The sequence below is a fragment of the Anthonomus grandis genome, chromosome 1, assembly GCF_022605725.1.
Source record: "Anthonomus grandis grandis chromosome 1, icAntGran1.3, whole genome shotgun sequence".
NCBI classification, from domain to species: Eukaryota; Metazoa; Arthropoda; class Insecta; order Coleoptera; family Curculionidae; genus Anthonomus; species Anthonomus grandis.
Window position 1 is genome coordinate 36,949,270 of NC_065546.1, and position 27,110 is coordinate 36,976,379.

The 27,110-nt window shown below is 33.4% G+C and overlaps 1 protein-coding gene across 2 annotated transcripts in view; it reads right to left on the reverse strand.

Annotated features, from left to right (window-relative positions):
* The window catches only part of LOC126738206 (ankyrin repeat and fibronectin type-III domain-containing protein 1), a 495,291-nt gene extending 468,774 nt beyond the window's left edge, over window positions 1-26,517 (reverse strand). Inside the window, exons 1-2 of one of the 2 annotated variants that reach the window (XM_050443423.1) lie at window positions 26,364-26,517; window positions 7,894-8,017 (exon numbers count right to left, since the gene is read on the reverse strand). In XM_050443423.1, coding sequence (XP_050299380.1) covers window positions 7,894-8,012 — 119 coding nt within the window. In that variant the 5' untranslated portion in view covers window positions 8,013-8,017; window positions 26,364-26,517. The remainder of the gene's footprint in view (window positions 1-7,893; window positions 8,018-26,363) is intronic. The other variant, XM_050443433.1, reaches the window with a different exon arrangement.
* Between the last annotated feature and the right edge of the window lie 593 nt (window positions 26,518-27,110).

Genomic DNA, 27,110 nt, shown 5'->3' on the forward strand with positions numbered 1-27,110 from the left:
GATACACCATATTCTAAGGATTGTTTTTCAAAGATAAATTAAATTATACTTTTATAATTAAATTTAATTATTATAATAAATTAAAGTATACTTTGATGGTTTGGGCTGGGGTTTCGGCAGGTTTTCAAACTAAGCTCGTTCACATTGAAGTTTTTAATATCAAACGAAAATCGAAATAAAATTCTGAAAACTCTTGTTCATCTACGCGCTACAAAATTTGGTAAAAGTATTTCAAGTATTGCCTTATTATTGAAAAAGTTATTATTGAAAAAGTTGCTGAAGTGTATGCAAGAGCAATGGTTACAAATTGAGCAAAACGACAGTGGCAATTTAATTCGGAGCATGACAAACGGATGTTGAGCTGTTATTAACAGCACGTCAAATACCTTAATAATAAGGAGTTTTTCTTCTATTTACTTTAAATTATACTTGATATTCTATTTCTTTATTTATTTATTAAGTATCAACAGTCCGATGACCAATTACAGACACCAATATATATGAAGAAAAATATGTACATTTAAATGCAACAAAAAACAAAAACAAATGGTTATGGAACCATTTGTTATTGTTTGTATGCCTCATTTACCATTTTAACTATTTGGTTCATAAAAGCTTGATTGCAATCAACCCCAAGACCCAAATCCCTTTCATGTGTACGTTTCTGAAGAGAAGAACCATTAATATTGTAACAATATTCTACAATATCATGATTTAGAGTTATAGACACAGTTGAACATTTTTCTTTATTGAAGAGGAGGGCATTTTTAATACACCAGTCTACAACACTATCAAAGTTTCTCTGCAGACATGAGCAGTCCTCCACAGACTCAATTCCCATGTATAACTTAAAATCATCCTCAAAGAGTAAAGCTTCAGAGTTATCCCTTGCAGTGCACAGGTTATTAAAGGTTATTAAAGGACTTTAACAAATTGTCGCCTATTTGATAAATATAATTGAAATAAAAAAATTAAGTTAATAGTGACGTTGTTTTCATAGAGAGACTCTATAATATTGCTCTGCTTTATTGACTGCCTTCTCCATATCAGTATAAATAACATCTACTTGTTTCATTTAGAGCATCGTGAACAAACTGACAAAACTTTATAAGATTGGTCAATGTTGACTTCCAGCACCGTTGCAGCAATGTTGACACAGCACCAACATGGATTTATATCTAAATCCATGTTGGTGCTGTGCTCAGATACGTTGAACTTGACTTCATCATACAGTCTATTGAATAAGATCAATTCAGAAACTTTTAAGATGGCATTAAGAATCGTATCTTGACGATAATTTCTTGCATCAATCTTGGCAGCTTTTTTGAATAATGCTATTACTATGCCTTAACGCCAAACTTTTGGATATATTGAAGATTGTAGACTAAGTTTAAAAAAATGAATAAGAGGTTTTACCAATATATCATTGCAGCTCTTAATAACATAATCAGGGAGTCCTATAGATTTATTTCCCTTAAGTTTTTTAATAGCATCTGAGATTTCCTTTTCATCAAAGAATTTATTGCAAAAATAATTTTTAAGTGGAGACTTCATCTGGTTAATGGACAAATCAGAAACATAAGTAAAATACTTCGCAAAATAAAAAATACTTTAATTTTTTTGTATTTTTGATAAATTAATATTTTTTATCGCAGTATTTAGTAAAAATGATCTTTTCTTGAAAAAAAACTTCTAGGCATTTTTCTTAGAACATGAAAGGCTAAAATTAGCATTGCCGTGGAACTATGGGCAGTTTGTTTGCTTGCAACATCTCTGATGCAATGATGCCAAATGTTTATGTAGAAATGGCAAAAAAACATACTTTATAATATCATAAAAATTTTTTATAATAATAATCTTTTTTTATTTAGCATAATCTGCTACATAAAAATAAAATACATAGGCATTTAATATAATATTAAATAATAAACTAAAATTAAAAACCAAAACAAATCCAAAAATTAAGGATAATATTACAATAATAGTGCTGGTATAAGGTACGAATATTGTTGGCAAATAAATATGTTTAAGATTATATATTCACATATGAGTGGGAATATAAAAAAAAGGTAAGAAAAACAAACGTATACAATGTAAAAATAAAATCATACAAATAAAATCTTAAGCTAAACGTAAATAAATAATAAATAAAACTTAAAATGACGTGTAAATAATTTAAACCTATAAAATAAAACGTGTAATAATATAACACAGAATATAAAATTCATAACACAGAATAAAGATAAAAAAGACATATACTAAATCTCTAGAACAAATTTTCTCAAGAGCCTTTTAAACACGTTAAAACTATCACAGGATTTAAGACTAGCCAGTAACCTATTGAATTTTATTAAGCCCCTATATAATATTGACTTGAGCAACTGAGTTCTCTGTTCGGTTGCGAGTATGATAATTGTGAACATCGCTAAAAATTGTCAATTTATCACAGATATAGTCTGGTAGCAGACGATGTTTTAATTTAAAAATAAATACATAAACATTAAACATAATTCTTTGGTTCACAGACAACATACCTAGGACGTTTAACATAGACACAACTTGTGTATAACGATTACATTTAAGGATCAGTCTCATAGCTCTATTTTGTATTATTTCAAACTGGTTTATTATATATTGGGGTAAATTACATTTTAATGTCGAATAGAATTGCAGATGGGGAAGGGCAAAAGCATTATAAAGCATTAGTTTTGTGTGCATTAATAGATTTTTTCCTATGCGTGCTATAAATCCAACTTTCTTTGAAAACTTTCCTCCTGATGTAATTAGCATGCGCATAAAACTTTAGGCTTGCGTCCAAAATAGTCCCTAAGTATTTTAACCATGTCATTAATATATAGTGTAAACAATAATGGACCTAATGTGCCTTGCGGTACACCAAACATAACATCAAGAACACCAGACAGACAACTAACATACTTAACACGTTGGACTCTGTTAAATAGATAAGATTTAAACCAGTTTAAGACTGTACCCTTAATTCCTAATATTTCTAATTTTTGAATTAAAATATTCCTATCAATAGTTTCAAAAGCTCTTTAAAAATCTAAAAATACGGCTAAAACATAGTTATCACTGTCAATGGCTCTGAGAAAATTATCACAAATATCGACAACCACAGATTCACAAGAGTGATTCTGACGGAAACCTGATTAATTGGAAACGATTATTGACTTTTGGTTGCAAAAAACAAGAAGTTGCTCTTTTACACAAACCTCAAGGAGGTTTTCATAGACAGGTACGGTGTTAATGGGTCTGAATTCATTGTGATTAACGGTATTTTGTACTTTTGTAACAGGAATAACAGTAGACAGTTGTCAGGATTCTGGAAACATACCGTTGCTTAAAGAAGTGTTTATAATATTTAAGAGACAGTCACCTACAGCATAAGATACATCAAACAGCACAGCCTTGGATATACCACCTCCTCCCACGTTTTTCAGGTTTTTTAGAATTTCTTTCATTCTTTTCATTGAAATTTTTTTAAACTCGGAAAAGATCTTATTAGTGCTGGGGCGGACCACTTTTTTGCGATCGACGCAAAATTACTTGTCGATATCGCAAAATTATTATGAGGTTTGGTTTAAATAATGCACTGCTTTAAGTTAATAGTTTATTATTGAATGAGTGGACTGTATGAGGTTATAATATTCTAAGGATTATAATTAAAATTAACCCGTTCGGCAGTACAAAATTAAAGACAAGCTCAACAACTAAACTTAAACTAGACTACAAATTATATAAAATACATATTGCTTATGCCAGAGAAAAACAAACCACCGAGAAGGGACAAAGCGGGGACCGATTTTTCTTACGCATGTGCGAGCTTATTTGGTATACCTGTCTTATTGCCGGTCCCCTGCCAGCCGTCGGTTAGTCCGGTAATATCAGAGAAAAACAAACCACGTGTGGTGGTTTTTTTGGTGGTTCAGGTGGTTTGTTTTTCTCTGGTTATAAGGCCGACCATATTCCCACAGAAAATGACTTTCGGTATGTTTGTGGCTATATTATGAAAAGAGCACTTGAAGTTCATATTAACTGTGATACCTGCACCAATTTCGGCAAAATGTGTGATGAAATTGATATAAATAGATTATTTCTTCATTTTAAGGCTTATAATTCCAGTATATGTAATTTTGGTGGCTTACAATCTCCGCCAGAAGGGTTTATTTCATAATATATATTTAAATTAAAGGAAATATTCAATTGTAATTTTGAGAAAATGTGCATAAACTAGGGAATAACTAACAATTTATTTAACATAATGAAAACTATTAATTATGAATACCCTTGTGCACATTTTCCAAAAACCTTTATCTTAAAATTTTTTATGGTTGAAAATAGGTTGAAAATATTGAAAATATTTTACACCATTAAATATAATAAAAGGGTCTTAAAAACAAATAAAGATAAAAATGTTTGAAAACTAAAAATTTTGCGGAATGTATAAATGTACCTAGGTTTAATTTAATTATTGCCAATGTATTTTTGTGTTTCATTATACAATGAGCCAATATTATTTCCTCAAAAAATGAAAGTTTTTTTAGAAGATTTTTTGTTTTTTCATTATTTATCCTAAATGGTAATTTTTATAGTTGGCACTATACCGGGTGACACAGGAAAAAGGGAACACGCAATAACTTTTTTATTTTTCAAAATAAACAAATGAAATTTGGTATATTAATAGAATGGTTATAAAGGCATATTTTGACGTATTCAATTGTTTTTTTATCACTTCCGGTTGAACCGGAAATGACAAAAACTTTCTTATTTTAAATGGGACACCCAGTATATTTTTTCATACATTTGTTTATCTTGAAAAATAAAAAAGTTGTTGCGTGTTCCCTTTTTCCTGTGTCACCCGGTATAGTTTAGGTAACTTCACTATACCAACAGTAAAATAATGTAATAGTTTTCATTTCAAATTCCCAATAAAATTTTTAATCTATTAATTGTCGTATTTCTCTCCGTGTACGGAACTATTAAATTGCCAAAACGATTTTTCTCCGTTACTTTATATGTAGCGCTAGTCATTTAAGCCCGCTCAAGGGCACCAAAATTGGACCCCAGAAAATCAACGGTAAATGCGGGTTTTGTCGCTTCTCGGTGGTTTGTTTTTCTCTGCTTATGCACCACAACAAAACAAAAGCGACTTCGGTAAATCCCCGTCGTAACCGTTTTTAGCCCCACCAGCGAGCACATAGGCGAGATTCGTCCGATGATTGGCCGGTTGACACGAGAAATAGATCATCCACAGCGTATGACCATATATGGTTATATAAAAACTCTGAATTGTCGAGCGGGTGAGTTTGTTCCATTTACAGCTAACAATTAGGTTCAGGGGCCCTGGCCGTGGTAAAATGAGTTATCATATTTGGAGACTGTGGAATATTTTAAATGATACTGTCGATACTACTATCTACAAAATATTTATTAAATTTTTGTACAAAAACCACTTCTTGATTTACCAGTTCTCCTTCAAAGTTTATTTGATTGGGCACTGTTTGCCTTTTATCAGGTAGTAAAGTCTTAAGATTTTTCCATTATTCCTTAGGGTTTAAAATTTTTCCTTCTCTACTCCAATTTTATTAACAATAATATTTCTTTTTGCCTTATACTCATCCCAGGCACCCTCACTCTTATAAAGAACAGCCCTTTTGTATAAAATATCCCTTTCATGCATAAGGTTTTTAATGTCAGACGTTATCTATTTTTTATCCACATATTTTTGATTTTGGTTAATCTTGACTTTAGGGCACATTTGGTCTAAGATCGTCTCAATACTCCCAATCATAGAGTCAGCCAGTAAATTTACATCAGAGCTTTCCTTGTTCCAGTCAATAGCAAGCAGCTTTTCCTGTAAACGATTAGAATTATAATTTTTAAAAGATCTTTGATAAATCACGGTATCAACAGGTGGTTTTTCTTCCTGATTAAATAAAATAGATATAATTGAGTGGTCAGATGTACCTTATGTGCCAATTGCTTATCATTTGTAATAATAAAATCAATTAGAGTTTGGCTTGTATGAACTATTCTGGTGGGCTCTTTCACTATTTGTGTGAATCCTTTTGAATATATAAGATTTTATTTTCATTTTATTGCCATAAAAGGTGTGTTTAAGCAGATCAAAATTAAAATCGCCAACAATAATGTTAGTACCATTAAAACTGCTTTCTTCATTCAAATATTCTTCGAGGAAGTTAAACAAATTGGCGTCATATTTGGTGGATGATACAACACTGAACACAAATACTTCACACTACACACAGACAATTCCAAGGACAATAACCAGACACAACAATTAACAAAAAGGACACTTTTCATTTTATATCTAATATCAGATCTTATCAAAGCCATAACTCCCCCTGTTCTACTGTTATTACTGGTACACTGTTCCAACTTGTATCCATCTATGTCCAGCTTGCATGGTTCGACATCAGGTGTTATATGAGTCTCACTCACAACAACATCTTTAGGCCTCCAATCGTTTACAAAATTTACATTACATTCTTTAATATCATGGTTTCCACAACACTTAGCACATACTTTGTTCTCTTTACAATCCTTAGGTAAATAACCATACCGACAACATCTAAAGCACCTCCGAATTCCATACTCGTTGAAGACTATACAGCGGTCACAGCCGATATTCATTCCTTCTTTTTCAATAAAAACACCATACGCAGTAGCATCAACTTCCAGAGAAAAAAATAAAAAAGTCCAAGTCTCATCTTTTTATGTGTCAATCAGGTTACATGTTTCTCTAATAAAGCATCATCAGACCTTATAGCTAGATGACCTGCTAAGTACTGACAAATGAAATTTAAATCGGAGATAACCCACATATTTTATAATAAAAAACAATAACATGGCACAAAAAAAACAATAACCAATAAACAAATAAATAATAGACAATAATATAATCAATGCCATGTTATTGTTTTTTTTTCACGAACAGTTCACAAAAACACTGAAATGCCTCAACTTTTTTCTTTTTCGAGCAAAACTAAAGGAAAAAAAAAACACCGAACTTCACAAATGCCGAATGTGAACACAAAGCCGTTTGTCAAGATGACATTAGCTTTTGCCTGCGGTGTTAGGAATAAGAAGCGGTTTTAGGAATAAGAATGTTAATAATTTTTTTTCTCTTTCAAAACACCCGCCTTGCCCCTGTGCACATGTTGAACTCAAACAAAGTTGTTGTTTACTAATTCTAGCCTTTTAACGTTCTAAGGCATTTTTTATTGTAAACATTTTAAATAAGGGGCCATCACTGAAGTATTTCATAATACAACTTATAATTTTTTTTTGTATTTTTAAGGTATTTCAGAGAAGAATTTTATTACTAGATTAACTCTTTTTTGTGAAAAAGTTAGTACTTCTTATTTTACTCTACTTAAAAAATATTTTATTGTACAAACTTTAGACATTGGCAAGCCCCGTTGCTTCCTTTACCTTTGTTCTCTTGTCAATATTAGTTCTACAAATCACACTACTACAACGCTAATTATTCCAGAATGCAGAGTGCCTTTGTGGTTATGGATTGCATTCAATTGGATGTGGGCAGTTCGTATTTACTAACTGTTGGGCTTAATCGGCACTGAAATTTGCTGTTAAAATTAGTTTAATTTTCGGTAATAATGTTACTATAAATCTAATTTAATCTTAGCAGTTATAGCAAGAACTAGGGATAGTAAAAATCAAGTTTTTAAGTTCAATTATCTGTCAATAGGAAAAATAGAAGGAAACAAATACAGTGAGCCCAATAAATTAACATATTCGATTTTTTAAAGGTGTAATTTTTTAAACCCTTAAAAATATTTATTTAAAAGCCTTATTAATCTAATTAACACCTTGTAAAGTAATACTTACGCCTTTTCCTTCTCTTTTCTCTGCAATTTCTTCCTTTTAAAAGCCTTTTTTACTCGAAGTATCAAAAAGGCTGCTCGATCAATGGTCAGGCCACTAGTGGAATGTTTTCGATCGTCCATTTTTCCTTTAAAAAAACATATTGATTATATATCTAAACAGAACAAACATTCCCATCAAAAACAGATAACTAGGTGGGCAAATAGAGAAATCTATATTTAAAATAAGGTAACTGACTGGAGCGATCAAGAACAGAATACTGTCTGACCGACAACCCTTTAATAGGTTCGCCAAACGAGTCAGTGACATTTTAAGGGCCATTAGGGACTGTTAGAGAGGTTACTTTAGTTTGTTCAAATAGACTGAAATCAATTTTCCCTTTTTTTAACGCACAACCTTTCTACGTTTATTTAGAACATTTCTTTATTTTTATTTAGAAATTCTATACATAAAGAAGTGTAAAGCACTCCCTTGATAAACGTCAGCCCTGTTATAATAGGACTTTTTGACCTTGTAGAGACATTCTTGGCTTAATTTTCCTTATTTCCTGCAGAGAGTAATTCAATTACTTTCAGAATTAAATTAACACTGCTTCTACTGCTGAGTAAAATCTTCTGCAGGAATTTCGCAGAGAAATAATCATTTTGTCCGGCAGTTTTGTCATTTTAATGTTCCTTTATTACTTGGTTAGAAAAGCACTCATTGATGTTGTCTTGAAGGATTTTGTGTTTCTTTCCAGGAAAAAATGGGAATAACTTAGGGCCGGGGGTGCCCTTTTGCCGAATGCCACCGTAATAAATTGACGGCATCTTGAAATAGGTTGGGAAACTCGTCCCGGGGAGTTAATTTCCACTGTTATTAAGGGCCTGCCGGGGCCCAATATGTGTATTTTCTTTTTATTTTGTTATTATTATGGAAGGTTCCCGGAGCCCGTATACCGTGTATATCCCGCAGGGTAACTTATGTGAATTATGACAAGAATAAAAAAGCGTAATGAGTGTATAAGTTTAAAATATAATAGTATAAGTTATGATATGGTTATAAGTCCAAAGAATATCAGCAAAATAAGGTGTGTGTTAAATATAGCGGAAATCATAATGTCAAGGAATATAATGTTGAAGTGATTAAATGTGGAAATTGTATATACAGTGTGGCCTAAATTGGGTGTACATGTATGGATATCTTGGAAACTATAAGAGATAGAAAATTGGTTAATAGGGAAAGTTGTAGGGCATTTAGTTACCAATTAAGTGCCGCTTTCAGAACGATTTTATCGACCACGATTCCATCCTCAACTTCTTTTTTTCTTATGGCGGCCATTTTGTTTTTTGCTAAATTAAAAAGATCTTATTTTTCCCTTTAAAATGATGTATAACACTTTATGAAAATATTTCATTCTTATGTCAAAAAGTTACAAAGTTCATTTTTCGCGGAGTTGGCCACGAATGCGGAGGCCATGACTACAGAGGCAATTTCTCGTATAAACAATTATTATTGTTCAATGACTTAGCGTCATTTACTGACAATTCTGCAAAATATTATTTATTTAATTTCACTTTTGATCTTGTTTAGTAGTTCCTATCTTGTTCATTTCATGTTCTTGTTCTTGTTAGTCTTAAATAGTTTTTTCGTATCTAGTTCTTTTCGTTTGTTTTTAGTGAGTTTTGTTTAAAATTGTAACTTCCAAAAATCGCCATGCGACATACCAGTGAAGAAAAATTTGACATATTGGAATGTTATATTACATGTAATAGGAATGCGAATCTTGCAATTGCCAGATATTTGGAACTGTATCCTGAGAGACAACTGCCAGGTCCAAGATTATTCGCTATTTTTTTTTTTTTTTATAGTAAACACAAGCATTAGAGGATGTCACTCTTGGAGTGGTGCTTGTGCGAAGATATTTGTGGGCATTTATCTTAAATCACTGTAGGTTTTATGCGTAGGTTATATGTGAGATGGAAGCCCGTTCCACAAAGAAGATGTTCTCCAGATAAATGAGTCCCGATACAGCGACGTCCTTGGGGTAGGCAGGTGGACTCGATGTTGATGAGCCGCAACTGCTAGACGCGTCCTTCTTGTCGGAACAGCCCTGGGTGGAATCAGGCCTGCCAGCTCAGAGGAGCACTTACCGTGATAATAACGGTAGAATAAACAGAGATCAGCCACCTTTCTCCTGTGCTTCAGACTATCCAGACTCTTTGTCAGCTCTGGTTTATCGATAAGACGAATAGCTCTCTTCTGTATAGAATCCAGCAGGTTTAAACTATGCTTAGGTGCAGAGCTCCAGACATGCGAGCAATACTAGAAGATGTAAAGATGATTTCATTGGCAATGTTTTCCCTGCCATAACCAGCTCCGGGTCACCAATGTTAGTCTTCATCGTAAATACTGCAGCCTGCGTTTTTTTAGCGTTAAAATTGACCAGATTGTTACCGCCCCACTCCAAGATTGCTCTAATATCGTTGTTGGTTGAAGCTACTTGTTGCTGCCTAAGGTTCTGAGAACTTGCGGCTGTCGTTGGTTTGGCGGACTTATGTGGAAATAAGTGTGCTGTCGTCCGCAAAGCTGTAGATTGGATTGACAGTGGTTCCTAGCAAATCGTTGATATATATCAAGAAAAGGGTGGGGGATAGAATGCACCCTTGAGGGACTCCAGCGTTAATGTTAAATTTGTCGGAGAGGTATCCATCGACGGCTACTTGGATTGTTCGTTGTTCAAGAAAACTTTTGATCCAATTCAATAATGAGTTTTGTATGCCGATTGAGGAGAGCTTGGTTAGTAGTCCCTCATACCACACTCTGTCAAATGCCGTGGAAATGTCAAGAGCGACTGAGCGGGACTCGCCGTGCTTCTCCATGGCCTCCGTCCACAAGTGTGTGACGTAAGCCAGAAGATCGCCGGTGGATCTAAGTTTTCGGAAGCCGTATTGATGATCGCTGATTAGTCCAGATGATTTCAGATATCTTAACAGTTGTTGGTTTACTGCTTTCTCTATAATCTTCGATATTACTGGAACTAGTGCAATCAAGCGGTAATTGGAGGGCATCGTCTTTCTACCCTTTTTGGGTACAGCTTGCACTCGAGCAGTTTTCCAGCTTGTTGGAAATTGGCCATGCTTATACGATACCGTGAACAGTCTACATAAGGGAGGAGTCAATTCGTCTGCACAACGTTTTAGTATTAGGGCTGGAATTCCATCGGGTCCAGAAGCTTTGTTGGTGTCTACGCTTTTAAGAATTTTATTTATAATTCGTTGGGGAAACGAAATTTCTCCTATCGATGAATTCACCCTTGGCAAATATGGCGGTGTTTTGCCTTGCAAGTGCAGAGTAGAATTGGACGCGAAGAGTTTACCCAGTAAGTTGGCTTTTTCCCTTGTTGTTACCGCGATAGAACCATCATCTGCTGTTAGGGGTGGCAAGGCCGACTTAGCAAATCCTTGATACCGGCTTTCGATACCGACCAGAAAGATCTTGTTCCATTTGGGCAGCTTAGCAGTTTGTTTTTGATCCTGTTGTTGTGACTCTCTTTGCATTCATCAATAATTCGCTTGCAGCTATTTCTGGAGGCTAAAAAGTTCCTCCGATTTTCGATGGAAGGATGTTGACGCCATTTGCGATATGCTGCGTTTTTAGTGTTTACTGCCTTTTTGCAATTCAGGTTGAACCATTGCTTGTTGTTTCATCCGCATTTTAGTAGAAAAAGAGGTATAAGCTTCCATTCCTGCCAAGATCGCCTCTGTAATGTTTGCACATTCTGAGATGTTATTGGTTCTAAAGCAGACTTCTTTCCAAGGGAATGAGCGATAAAATTCCCGAAGATGGTTCCACTCTGCTGATCAATTTGTGGTTCGATGTTCCTAGGGGGGCATGTACTGATACAGTGTACGAGTCAGGGTCTGACGCCAAGACAAGATCTAGGAGACTCGCGAACTCGCCGTCTCGATCGGGGATTCTGGTAGGTTCCTCTACAAGCTGCGTAAGCCCGCATATGGTGGCAAATAGCTCAGCTTCTCGTCCTTCATCGTCGTTCTTGTTGCAGAAGCGCAGCCAGTTGATATTGTGAACGTTAAAATCACCCATGACGATGAGTTCTGCGCTTGGGTAGTCAATTTGCAGATGGTTTATGCAATCAACCAGATTCAAAAAGAGCCGTCTATATTGGGTGTCGCTTGGTGGTCTGTAGATACAGCAGATAAATTTCGTGGCACCACTGGCTATTATTTTGAACCACATGACGTCGAAGTCCGCAGGTTCAAGCGTTTCCTCCCGCTGGCAACTCAAATCGTTCTTGACAAATACTGCCAATCCAAAGTTGAATCCAAAGTCGAAATCGGGTGTGTAGATCGTATCCAGGATAAATGAGGTGAACATATGTTGTTGAAGGTTTCACCTTTGTTTCTGCCAATGCCAGAATGTGAGGCTAATTTGATTGCAGGTGTTGGTGTACTGCATTAATATTGGTGTTTAGGCCTCTGATGTTGCAGAAATTGATTTTTAGGCTTTTTGGTACGTTTGATGGATCCCCCCGACCAGCCTCCGCCCGGAGATCCGAATGGGAGGCGAATGGGCTATGCTTGTCATGAACCTTAGAATGTTGGATCATGGAAGTTTTGAAATACCAACGCCAGAAAATTATTAAAGGAACAGTGAAGCTCGCGATGAAAACATTTTAGACCATTTTATTGCGAACCAGAAAACATCGACTCGAAAAGCTGCAACTCATATGAATATAACAAGGACTACAATTCAAAGAGTCCTTAAAAAATATATCGTCCATAAAAGCCTACTATTGTTCAAGGTTTAAGGGATACAGACTACTCAAGACGATTAGAATTTTCAAACTGGTTTGTAAGGCAATGTCAAGAAACACCTAATTTCAGCAGGAAAATTGTTTGGACTGACGAGACGTTTTTTAGCAACTGCGGAGTATTCAACAGGCATAATCGTCATTTTTGGGCTACTGAGAATCCTCATGAAGTGGCTAAACGTAGGCTACAAATAAGATTTGGATTTAATATATGGTGTGGTATGTATGGTAAGTTAATTACCCACTCCACAAAATTATTTTCAAGTAAAATGCTATAATTGTTTTTAGACAATCGCCTTATTGGACCCTTTATTTATCACCAAATACTGACAGGTCAAAGATATTTAAATCTTTTGAAAGAGCAGATATTACCTGCCGTGAGAGCTATAATACCTGAAGAACAAATATGGAGTGATGTGTGGTTTCAACAGGACGGGTGTCCCGGCATAATACTCGGGACGTTCAAAACTTGTTAACGCAAGCATTTAACAACAAACTTATCGCGAACCGGGGTGCTGTTAATTGGCCAGCTAGGTGTCCAGATATACACCCCTAGATTTACATCTTTAGGGATATATTAAAAATAAAGTTTACGAGTTTGAACCTCCTACAACTCCGGAAAAACAAGAGGACAGGGTTCGGAATGTCTTAAATAATATAAATAAAAACACCCTGCGCAAGGTAACTAGAAGTGTCTTAAAGAAATGTAAAAAATGTTTTAACAAAAATGGCCGTCATTTTGAATAGTTTAATTTAATATTATTGTTACAAGTAGTTAATTGTTTTATTTAGATATGATGTAAAAGTATAAGTTAGTAAGTTAATAATAATTGTGTGTACGACAAAATGCCAATTAAAGTCATGGCCAACTCAGCGAAAAATAACCTATTTAATTTTTTGATTTAAACATAAAATATTTTCATAAAGTGTTATATATTATTTTAAAGGGACAAAAAAGATCTTTTTAATTTAGCAAAAAAACTAAATGGCCGCCATAAGAAAAAAAGAAGTTGAGGATGGAATCTCAGAACCGAAACGTCGAAAACAAAAACTGAATTCAGGTATGCGTTGTCCTTAAAAAGTTGTCCAAATAATGTTTTTACAGATTTTAAAAATACGTTGAAATAAAAAAAATACAGCCTTTTTTCAAAAAAGCAACTTTTTGATTTTTTCCATATATTTCAAAATCGGAAAAAGATAAAATCGTTCTGAAAGCGGCACGTAATTGGTAACTAAATCCCCTACAACTTTCCTTATTTAACCAATTTTCTATCTCTTATAGTTTCCAACATATCCATACATGTACACCCAATTTGGGCCACACTGTAAAGGCCTCATCCGATCACAAAACTTCGTTGGCAAAATTGTGAAAATGTCGAAATTTGTCAGCACACCAATTACAAAATATTATCAGTCTTTCGGCAGCATTATTCTATGTTACCGCCAAACCGTCCATTCGAAGTTTGCCGAAGAGTGAACGATATGGAACCGACGACACAGATGGAAACGTCGTCGATCACTTAAGAGAAGTAGCAAACAGTTATCTGTCCTCCCGATAGAGGACAGGGTTTTTCCAATGCACGTGCTAATTTTTGTTGTGTAAAAGAAAACATTTATACCATGGAATTTCCTGACACTGTGCAATATAAAGAAGTATCGAATAATGTGTATAAATTGAAGATTTATTCAAAGGAAGCTGTTGAGGTAAGTTTTAAGATGATTGCTGTAATATACGCCTACAGGACCGGTTAACGCTGATGCATTGTCATCCGTTGGTCAAGTTAGTCGGTGGATTTCCAGTGAGAAAAAAAATGTCTGGTTCCTCAGCCTTTTGTAATCGGGCAATACAATAAATATATGGGTGAAGTGGACCGAATGGATCAAAATATACACAACTATAGAATTGGGGTTCGTTCCAAGAAATGGTGGTAGAGTCTTTTCGCATTTTGCTTGGACTCGTGCATGCATAACGCCTGTCAATATTACAGACTTCAACCAAATGGCGAAAAAGTGGATTTTTTAAAGTTTCGAAGAGAAGTGGTGCAGGTATATTTAAGAAAATATGGAAGGCCTATTTCAACTGGAGGACGCCCTAAAACATCAAAGCCGTTAGAGGCTCGGAACCATAATCAAATTAGGTACGATGGTTTGAATCATTGGATTATTCCAGCCACAAAACAGAATATAGGTGCGCCCTATGTCACAAAAACTCGACTAAGATGTGTGAGATATGTAACCTCAATTTACATGAGGCTTGTTTTAAAGACTATCATGTGTCCGCTTAATAATTATTTTATGATTTTTTAAATTAAACTTGACTTTTGTTCATAAAAATTAAAGTTGGTTTTAATGCACCCATGTGTTCCCAGTGTTCCAAAAATGGAACATCAATTTAAAAAATAAAAAAAAAATATTTAGAAACAAAAAAACACATTTTCACAGAAAAATATAATAAGTTAATTTGATTTTTTTCTAAAAATATAATTTTAAAAGTTTTGCAAAACTCGGGCATAACAGGTAATTTTAATTTATTTAAACTTGGGAAAAAACGGGTTAATACATTCATACGGGGGGATAAAACTAAAATTAATTGTATAGATTATGGCTAATGATCTCAGAAGTGTGCGCGTATCGGATAATTAAAATATCATGCAGGATTTGGTAGGTAATTTTATGGGAAACCTATCGGTAGGTCACGATCTTTCGGACTTATTACGATATATAGTGCACCTGCCAATAGCATACCAGCTTTTTTAGATAACTTGGCGGATCTTTTTAGGATAACTTTAAATTTTGATTATGTAATTATAACAGGCGACTTCAATATTGATTTTTTAAAACAAAATACATATTTAAATAGATTAAAACTTATTTTGGAGTATTTTAATATTTCACAGCGTATTACAGAACCAAGAAGAATTAACATGAATACTGGTTGATGGTACCCTTACTGATTATATAATATGCAGTAATGATTTGGTAATGATCGTTTTGAAAAATTTCAAAACGATCTACCTACTAACATATCAAATCCAATAGATATTGGGAATTTCTTTAATACTGTTTCCACCCTACCTGATATTGCAAGTAAAAAATGTATTGTATCAAAATAACACCATAAATAATATAAAACTTAATTTCCAGCCTTTGAACCAAGACAATATAATTAAAATAATCTCGATTATTAAATCAAATGCAACGGGAATCGATTGTATTTCTATAAAAGATATAAAATTGATTTTTGCCTTTTTGCTTTGCAAGCCCTTTATTGCATATTATTCACGGATCTATTCTTCAACAAAAGTCTCCAAATGTGTGGAAAAGGCAATCATTAAACCCATTCCAAAAAATTCAAATCCAAAAGAGCATAAAGATCTCAGACCAATTAGTATTCTACCGACATTATCTAAAATTCTGGAAAAATATATTTTTAATCAAATTTCAAATTTTGCTGATATTCATAAAATTATCCCCGATTGTCAATCCGGTTTCAGGAAAAACTTTAGCACGTCTACAAGTTTGGTGGGTATTTTAAATGATATTAGGGTAAATGAGGAGGATGGCCAGCCTACATGTATGGCCTTATTGGACTTAAGTAGGGCTTTTGACACCACTAACCATGATATGTTATTGGCGAAATTAAAATATATTGGTATTTCAGGGAGCAGTGTTAATTTTTTTAAGGATTATTTGCGTAATAGAGAAAGTTGTGTTATGGTGGTTCGGCAGTCTGAAAAGCATTACTCAGAATTTACACCTTTTAACCAGGGAGTTCCTCAAGGCCTCAAGGCTCTATAGTATCGCCGTTACTTTTCTCTATTTACGTGGCTGATATGGACAAAGTAATAAAACTTATTTTTTGTTTATATTCCAATTCACATTTATAATATAAATCAATTCTATCAAAATTTTAATAATGATTTAACTAGTCTACATAAATATGCAGAAAATCTTAATCTGAAACTTAATACCACTAAATCTAAAATTCTTATTATGTGCTCCAACTTTAATATAAGGTAAAGGCTCGAACACAACTTATCCTTAAATCCTATATCTATTGATAATACTTCAATTCCTGTTATTTTTAAGGCAAAAAAAGACTCGTCTTCAGATGTAAAAAGCAGATACTAGTTAGAAAAAGCAGGACGCTCATTCATAAATTCAAAAACGTCTTTACGAACTCGAGGCTTTGACTTTAATCTCAGAATAAGATTCATATAATGTTACGTATAGTCCGTACTGTTGTATGGTGTGGAAGGCTGGACATTGACGATAAGCCCAGTGAAGAGTCTAAGATCTATCGAAGACTACGCGAAATAGAAATAGAAAGTTAACGCGAATTATGTCTTACGCAACAAAAAATACCATTTGCTTCAACTATCAAACATTGGACAGTAATAGAATGACGTGAGAATTAATTCACAGCAGCAGATAGGAAAAAATGGTTAGAAATGATCGCGAACATCCATTAAAATATAGCAGTGGAAGAAGAACAATAAAGAGGAAAAAATCTAATATATTATAGCAAATTACGAGGATCATCCCTTTGTATACCCAATTTACCCATTCTAGTTCCCTTCTATCCTAATTACAGGCCAGATCCGTCATTTCCACGTAGAAATCATTATTAAGTTTCTGGAATCCGCATTGAATGCCGTATCCATTGTATTTGCATTTTCGCATACAATAACAGGGATTCCTATGAAACTGAGATATGTGTTATAATAAATCAATAATAATGCACCCTGAAACCTAACATGTGATGGCCTCATTACTCGACAATAAACGTCATGTAAACCAAATCTGGCTAATTTGAATGCTGCTTCAGGATAAACAGAATAACACTAAACAATAATAAGAGATTTTTATGGGAGAATTGGCGTGAATCCAGAAATAACAAAGCGACTTTAAACGTACAAACCCTAAATCTCACATTTGCCAGGGATAAAAAAAAATATCGAGCATCCATGGGAGAATGCGAAACGTGGAATTTCACCTTAAACGGTTTGGGAAGACGTTTTTGTTGAGTACGGGAAAAAATCCATGAATATATTCATATGATTTTTTATTTTTTGAATAATGGGGAGTAGGGGATATGTAGATTTTATGGAAGGTCTTTTCAGTTCTTTTTTCATTGCTTAGCTTATGATTTTATATTATTTTTTTGGTTTGAATAACAAGATATATTACTGACTTTTTTAGTCTTTTACCTTACTTTTTTAACTTAATTTTGATACCTCTTGAAGAATAAACAAAAATCTCATTCATGCTCACTTATGGAATAATTTAAATGCATACAACACTCTCTTCGAATTTCACGAGGTCTTTTGCTTTGAAAGTGTCAGTTTCATTCACGCTAATTTTCCTAGTAATAATTAGAGAGTTAAATAGATACAGGGTATATTAATCTTTTAAATCAACTCAACACAACCTCCGCTTTATTTACAAGTAATACCATACCCCCAACAGATTATATTAGAACATCGCAGCAACAGAATACCTCGGAAGACGAAGCAGTATTTGAATTAATAGACGTTTTCGGAGAAAGTAACGTGAAAGCAGAACCTGTTGAAGACAAAGCAAAAAAAGAGACCCAGGAGACTAGAGTAACGGCAACAACCAGATATCTGAATACAACATCTCAAACTTTAGCTTCTGCAAGAACCACAGTAGCTTCAGGAACTAATAATCTGCAATTGGCTGTAAAGGTGACAAGGAAATAAAATTTTAATTTACCATTTTACTTATATTTTTTTATAATTTGTACCTTTATGTTTATGTTTTTTACTTCTCTTCTATTTTATATATTTTTCCAACCACATATTTTTAACAATATTTAGCTTTAGCGACTTGAACGTTTCTGTGTGTTTTTAATTTTTACTTCTTTCTTTTACTTTCTTACTTATACATCTTTTTTTTGTATCCATTTTATATATTTTACTCAGTTTTTTTTAGTTATTTAAATTGAAATAAGTAGGCTGTTATATTTTTCAATTTAAATATATTTTTTGTTTTGAAAAGGGCTATATAATTCCAAGCTTTGATATTAGGTCTACATTATATCCATGTTCAGGAATCTTTTGCTTGGAGGATTTTAATATTTACCTTTTTAATGTTGATAACCCACACATTTCTTTGAAAATTACAACATGTTCCGAGTCATAGATGAGCCAACTCGAGTGTATGGTACTGTTTGTAGCAAGTAATTGACCTATAGTTAAAAAAGCAGGAGTGATATTGGCTAATAACATTTCAACATCATTTAATTTCTTACAATATTAATTTAGCCGAAGTACAAAAGTACAGATGTTTTAAAAATTTTAACGTGATTTTATAAGACTTAACTCCGTGGAATGATATTTTATATGTATTTAAATTAACTAGTTTGAAAAACTTTAATAACCTGTCAAATCCTAATGACATTAATGACTTTTATTTCAAAATATTTTCAGGATAAATCATATTGTGTTGAAAGGGTAAATTACTATGAACAAGATATATTTAACGAAATGTTGACCTTTTCCTTTCAGCTTATAACGGTAGATTAAATAGGAAAGATTCTAAACAACATCTACAGGGAGTTCTTCCTTCGTTTTCCGAGTAAAGTTTTTCTTAAAAATTGACGATTTATTTATTGCTCTGAAACCGGTCGAAATATCCAAATTGGAGGGTTTTAAGAGGTAGTTATCGCGCATTTTTTGGCATACAATTAAGAATTTTATGTTCACCATGAGTAATGATATCAATTTTTTTAAGAAAAAAATAGTAGGGGAGGATGGGGGAATAAGATACAAATGGGGGAATAAGAAACATGAAACAGCCGCCCTGATCGCGGTTTTAAAGATATGTTTCTGTAATTTTTTTTTGGTATGTATCTTACTTTAGGGTATATTTGGAAGGGGGCCAATTCACTGTTCTCAGTTGTACATACAAAATTCGTATTTGTTTCTTATTACCCAATGTAATGTTTTCTTATTTCCCCATTTGGGGTAATAAGAAACGGTTAGGTTACATCCCATATATAGTTGAATCGGGGTATTAAGATACATTATTACAGTGTATCTTTTTAAGCAGATTTTTTAATTTTTGTTTTTTTTGTTTTACTTTTTTGTCCGCCCCCAACAAAATTAAAGAAAACAAAAGTGATGCTTAAAGTTCCAAAGCAAATTTATTTAACATTATAAAAAATAAAGATTTTTACTAAGTATCATTTATACTAGGGTAATAATATATCTTAAATACTGGTGTCTTGCACCTTGATTGATTTGTTGCTAGTACGTCACCTGCAAAATGGTGACGAGTACTGTGGGTTGTCTCATTGTTGATGGCGTGGTTTTGCAGGATGTTAAATGAGACACAACGTGATCGTTAATGCTAATTTTATTAATTTCACCTAGCGTATTTATAGTAAATACAAAAGTCAATTCATCACTTTTAATTTACAATGGGTGACTTGGTTTTAGTAATAAATGTAGGTCAGGCGTAATAATGCAATAATGCTGACTGGAAGGTTCATTGATATTAATTTAGGTATTTTATATACTATGCGAAACAATATGTACAATATAAGATTTTAATAAAATTAAAACTAATGATGGTTAGACAATATATTTGAACGAAAAACAAACATATCTAAACGCGAAATAACGTAATAAATGATATAAAATCATTCTTAAACGAACATATTTTCTTTTTTCATTGCAGAATAGCATTTTTTAATTTGAACATAATCTGCCCTTTTAATAGTAAAGAGTCCAATGCCCAATAAATTGATAGGACCATAAAAGATATATTGTTTTTTTACAACTTGTTTGTCCTCGTGTGCTGGCCAATCAAACTGTTCAAGATTTTCTTTTCAAAATTTGACCATACAAGTGTCATCTGTGATGGAAACAATCCGACCTAAATACCAGTTGATGTCATAATAGACACCAAAGTATTTTTCTTCTTCCAGATTCACTTGTGCTGTGTCACCATGTTTTAAGCTTAACACGTAGGGTTTCTAGGGGCTGGTCATCCATATCGCTCCAGTCATCCGAAGCATCATCCGATTCCAATAGTTTTGGGTCGAGATCTTGCTCATCTTCGGAAGTTGAGGAGTCCTCGATGGTTTTTCTTTTCTTGGATATGGTCTTTTTTGAATTTTCTTTTGTATACTTTCCCCGTGTCTTTTCATCTTTTTTTGTTTTTTTGGATTTAAAAAGGTTTTTTAGGCGTTGAGCGAGCTACCACATCTGAAGTCAGAATTTCTCCAACACCTTGCGATACTTTCTTTCTCTTTCCTGGTGTAGTTGTGTTTTTCGCAACTTCAGAAAGAGTTTCGGAAAGCTTTTTTGTAATGAATAACTCAAAACTGGAGTTGCTTGTTTTTTTTTTGTTTCTTTAGCTCGAGAAGACCTCTCCTTCAGTCGCTCAGCTTCCTGGGCTTCAAAGGCAGTAAGTCTATGACTAGGGCCAGGAATATCTTCTGGATTATATAGAGATGGCGAAACTGACGCAACAGGACTTGGAGCGAGTTGAGGCTAGTCCTCGGTTGGATTGGTATATTCAGCAATATTTCTAGCTTCCTTGAACCTTTCAAATTTTATAGGATCATAGTCTCTGAAAACTCAAAATTTACAGAAAAAAAATTCCCGCTGATTGAAAACCGGACCTAAGGTTCCGGAATTTGAAGGACTCTTCCCGCAAAGTACCAATAAGCTCAGCAAATTGTGCTTTTGTCAACAATTTTCCAGGGTACTTTCTGTTATGTTCAATAAGAAGTTGATTACAATCTGTTTTCATAGTTTTGAACACTGTTAGTGGCTGAATGAAATGACTTACATTTGGTGGAAATTTGACCAGTACGACATTATTTTCTTGTGCAAGTTTCACTAGACTGTAGCTAATATGAAATATCACTCCATCAAAAAATAAGACAACCTTCTTGCGTCTTTGCTCTTTGGAAGGAATGGATGGTAAAAATAATTCTTTAAACCATTTGTTAAATAAATTCCCATCCATCCAACCATGTTCTTGAACAGCATATCGCGTACCAGGGTATTCATATTCTGGAATCTATGTGGACCACATCTGTTTCCCAGTGAAAATGGATTTGGAATTATGAAAGGCGCAAGTTTTGTCCCATCAGCTGCTCCGCAGGCTAAAACTGTTGTATTTGTTTTCCCAGTTCCCGCAATATTTCTCGAGATTCTTTTGACTCCCTTTTCTGCCACGATCTTCATATCCTTTGGATCGTGTGAAAAGGAGGTTTCATCATAGTTGAACAAGAGGCCACCATCTTCAGAGTCAATGCCTCATTGAAAATTTTTGAAATGTCATCTGATGACAAAGGGATCCGTTCCTCTGACCCTTTGTGAGCTGAGAGCTTCACCTTTTCTTATGGCTAGCTGAGGATGGCGCGCCAAGAATCCACGAAACCAATCCTCACCAGGACCTTTTCCATCTTTCCATCTGGTTTCTATTTTCTCTTCCTTAATAAACTGTGACACAAGTGTTAATGTCTCTTTTTTCGTTAGTCCTTCACCATGTAGCGCGCACACTCTTAGGTACTGAGCAAGGTCCTGTTCATCTTTATACCTAAGTTCAGGCTTTCGCCCACCACCCACTTTCACATCACTTTTTTGTATTGTTTGGAAAGCGTCCCAAATGGCACTTCGTATTGTTCTGCCGCGGCACGTAGTGTTAAAGCTCTGCGAACTGCAGACATTGCTTCTGTCATACGATCAGGGTCATAGGTTACCCTTATTCCCTTTTTTTTTGTAATTTCTGGGCATTTTTACTTAACTGGATTTACCTGCAACAACAAGAAGGACTAATAATAATAGTTTCTTATTACCCCACAATAGGGTTTCTTATTGCCCCATTAAATAAAACAATTGGGGTAATAAGAAACAATTCCATTATGGTGTACGCGTTTGTTGCAGGGAGATCTGAGAAGAAAGAAAATAAAGGCCTTTCACTCGTCTACAAGCTACGGTATCGAAACTAATGTTAAAAAATTTCTTAGGGCAAATTTAAAAAAATATATTTGAAACGCACCACTTTGAGGTGATAAAGTTTTAGGCAGAGTTAGCAAGTCTTTCAAAAAAATTGATAAAATATACAGCAATGCGAAATCGACTTTATATACTATTCCCCCATCCTTATTTCCCCATTGCCCCTACGCCACTGAGATATTTCAAATTAAAAATAATTTTTCAATTCCTCGTTCAATTTGTGACAAAAAACCTCTCTCACCTTTTTTTCCTATGTGGCGCCGTTTTTAAGCAAAAAAAAATCTTGACGCGTTCTTTCATTTCTTTAATATATTATCAAGAACTATCTAATACAACAACATTAAACCAGAACAATAATGGAAAATAACAATACTAAAATTTTAAATAGGCGCAAAGCCTATATAAATATCTCAATGGCGTACATTTTTTCTTTAAAAAAATTGAGCTTATTACCCGTATGCGCGCCAATGGTAAACATAAAATTCTTAATTGCATGTCAAAAAATGCGCGATAACAACCTCTTAAAACCCTTCAAATTTCATTTGCATATCTCGACCGGTTTCAGCGCAATCAATGAAAAGCACCTCGTATCTCGGAAAACGAAGCATTTGCGGACATTCGTTTATATAGCAAACTGTCATTATTTTTTTAAGCAAAATCAGCCCTGAAGTTAAATAAATTGAATAAATAAATAAATAAATAAATAATACTTTTTATTTCGTTAAGTGTTCACAGTAATCATGTATAAATAAAACAATGGACATGTATACTTTAAGTTATAAGCGCCTTAAAGGTGCAAAATCAATAAAAATATGAACCTAAAAAAAAATTGAATCTAAAAATAAGAAAGCAAATTAGTAAGTACCAAAATATATTTATCACGAGACGCTCTGGTATTGTTTTGCAAGCGACTAATTCTTGTATCTTTTCTTAAATTGAATCATCTCAAGGTTCAAGAGTTCATTGGGATCCGATTATAAAAGAAAACAGCATTGTATAAAAAGCTACGTTTAAATAATGTATTTTGGTGAAGGAGCCTAGTTAGCTGTGTAAGTGGTTTTGTGGTAAAATTATGCATTGCATTACGAAAAATTTACGTTTGTTGAACCAATTAGGGTAATCTAGGATTCTTCACTATTTTAAAAAGAAAAATACAAGTAAAGTATTCTACGAACCTCAATTTTAAGCCAATCAATGCTGTTGTAACAAAAAGGCATGTGATTATATTATTATTTTCTTAAACTAATGAATACACGCATTCTGAATCTCTTGCTGTACATTTACTACTTGAACAAAACCCATGCAGACAATTACAGTAATTAGTCGACTCAATATCAGGCTCTCAAAAGTTTCATTTAAGGAATTGATTTAAAATAAATAAATTAATATACAACAATCTTAAGATTTTAAATGAATTCTGGATTAATTATTTAATGTGATATCTAATTATAAGCTGACAAAATTTATATTGAAAATAGTGTTATTGGTCTTGCTTAAGTTTTTAAAAATCATGAGACTAGTCTTGAATGATTTTAAAAGTAAATTAAGTACTCTTGAAACATCACTAATGTTTTTAAGATTTTGATTAATGTGCACCTCCACCTCATTAACAACTTCATATTCAAAACAAGAATACAATTGCATGTCATTCGCAAATGCTTGATTATCTTATAAAATTTAGGAGACTTCAAAATGTCAGACGTATAAATTAAAAATATCAGGGTACCCAACACAGATCCCTGCGGACCACTAAATAATATTTGGACTTGATCGGAATATATTCCATTTAAACATATAGTTTGGAATCTGTTATTAAGATAAAATTAAATCAGGTACTGTGGAGATGGTATTTTGCCTGCATTATCCAAAATTTCTTAAAAATCTTGTATGGCTAAATGTATAAATTTGTTGTAAAAAATATTATATTACCTTGCCCGCAATAGAGCTTTAGAAAAAAGTTCGGTACTTCTATGGTTTTAACTAATAATCTGGATGATATAATATGTGCAGTGGTCAGTGTATAAACAATTAATCAGTACATTAGTTCTTCTAGACTTTTATAAAGCCTTTGATGCTGTTAATCATAGATAATTACTGACAAAGTTAAAGTATTACGGCTTTTCACCATCTTCAAGACAACTTGTTTAATATTATTTCAGCAATAGATTTCAACCAAATTGAAATATGAAAATTTTGCTGTAGTTCCGCAGGGTTTTGAGACCTCTGATATTTTAAAAGCCCTTAGAGTTGCAAAATACACGCATTTGCAGACGACACACAGTTATATTCTTGTTTTAATTTTGAAAGTTATAAGGACGTAAGATTTAATTCTTAATCTTTCGAAAACCATCTTTCGAATTATGATTTTAAAACATAAGCAGGATAAAATTGTATTAAATATATCAGCAATATTAATATAAATATTAGAAAACTTGAATTTGTTAAGTCTGAAAAAGAATGCTTAGTTTTAAGTGATTTTAACTATATGGTCTTTTTTTAGAGAGTCGAACTAAAGGAAAAATCTAAAGATTACAAAATTCGTGTTTTGGTAAGAGAAAATTAGACAGTATATCTCCCTTATATCTACGAGTAAATTGGTTGAAAATCGAGGACTGTAGAATACTTAATTTATGTACTTTTCTCAGAAAAATTATAAACAATCGGGAATCGAAACTGTCTTCAAACTGCTCTATTTTAAGGCCAGTTCTTAGTCCAACGCTGCGTATTTTTATAAAGATTCCCTCTAAACCTTGAATCAAAAAAATTTAAAAGAAAACTTAAGATAGTCGGTTAAAAATATAAATCTTAGTAATTAATGTTTTCTTTAATATTAAATCAAATTTCAAATTTAAATTTTTTTATTTTTTTGGTGTTCGTTTAATTCTTTACCTAATACATATTTAATGTGTGTTTTTCTTTATTTCTAAGACAATAATAAGTTCGTTATAGCGATAGAGAGAGAATTTTTTTCCTATTGTATTTTTTAGCTTATTTTTGATTATATTATATTTACTTATTTTTATTCTTGATTGTTTACTAAAATATATTTACACTTATAACACATAAGGATAAACTTACAAGCTCTTTAACTGAGTTGAGTAGAGTAGCTAACTAAAAGCTAGACTGCGCCAAGTTTAGGGCTCACGTAATTGTATTTTTTTAACATCATTTTTTGTCAAACAAATTATCAAATAAAAGCCATTTATTATTATAATTATTAATATATTTATTTTCAAAAGATTTCTCAAAATACTCTCGAATTTGGGGCATTTTATACTTCTGATACATTAAGAGATGAATGGCACATTAAAGCATGTTTGATGATTTTTTCGTCAGCAAACGTGTAAATTTTATTTAAGACTTGGTCGATATTCAAATTGTTCAAAAAGTCGCAATATCGGATATATCCAAAGTATATTTTATGCTGGCAGGTACACTATAAATTTGATAGCAGGGAACTAAGAACTAACTGTAAAAATTACTCCAAAGCTGATTTTCATATTTTTAAAATGTTCTAAGGCATAAAGCCATAAATAAATTTACGTTTTAAATACATCAGGACGAGTTTATTTTATTCACACCCTGTATATTTAGGCCGAATTACATGCGCAATTTTAAAAACATGATTTTGTTTTATGCCTATGTCAGATCCCTTTACGTACCTGCTTCCCTCGCCTATACACAGGATCTTTAACAAGAAAAAAACTTTTTTCAGTTCCTCAAATGGATTTTTTTTAAATCTCAATTTTCACATCAGTCACTTAGAAAACTAACATATTTTAAACACCCTGTAGTATCCGAATCCGACGAATTCGATTGAAGACGATCCCGCAAAAAATTTAAGGGAAGAAAACAAAATGAAAATTTATTCGCGCAAATCACGCGTCGGGACGGATCGCGTATTTCCGTCGTATGTCGGACGCGAAGGGCCGCATCCGACGGATCCTGCACGGCAAATGGCGTATCCAGAGCGATAAGGGATGTAAAGGAACCGATAGGCAACCCCCGACACGGCATCGATCCGGTTTTATCCAGATGTGGTGGGCGTGCCGGGTTGACCTACAGGGCCCTATTAGAGGACGTTTTGGAAGGTTAAGGTAGGTCACAAAAGGCTCTCATCCACCATTTTGTGAGGCTTTCAGCTGTCATTCTTACGTTAAAAAGTGTTTAATTTGTTATAAAAGCAACGCTTAAGTTTTATAAGATGGTCACAAGATGGTATCCATAAACTATCATATTGCTACTATCATCAAAAAAATGGTCTGTCCAATAAGCTGCGTCCTCACTGTCGATTCACAGTGTTGATCGACAAAGGACAAAACTTCATTTGTCCATACCAGACTTGAAAGAAATGCTTGTCAATCAGGCGATATCAACATGTCTGACGAAGATGACATTATTGCTTGTGC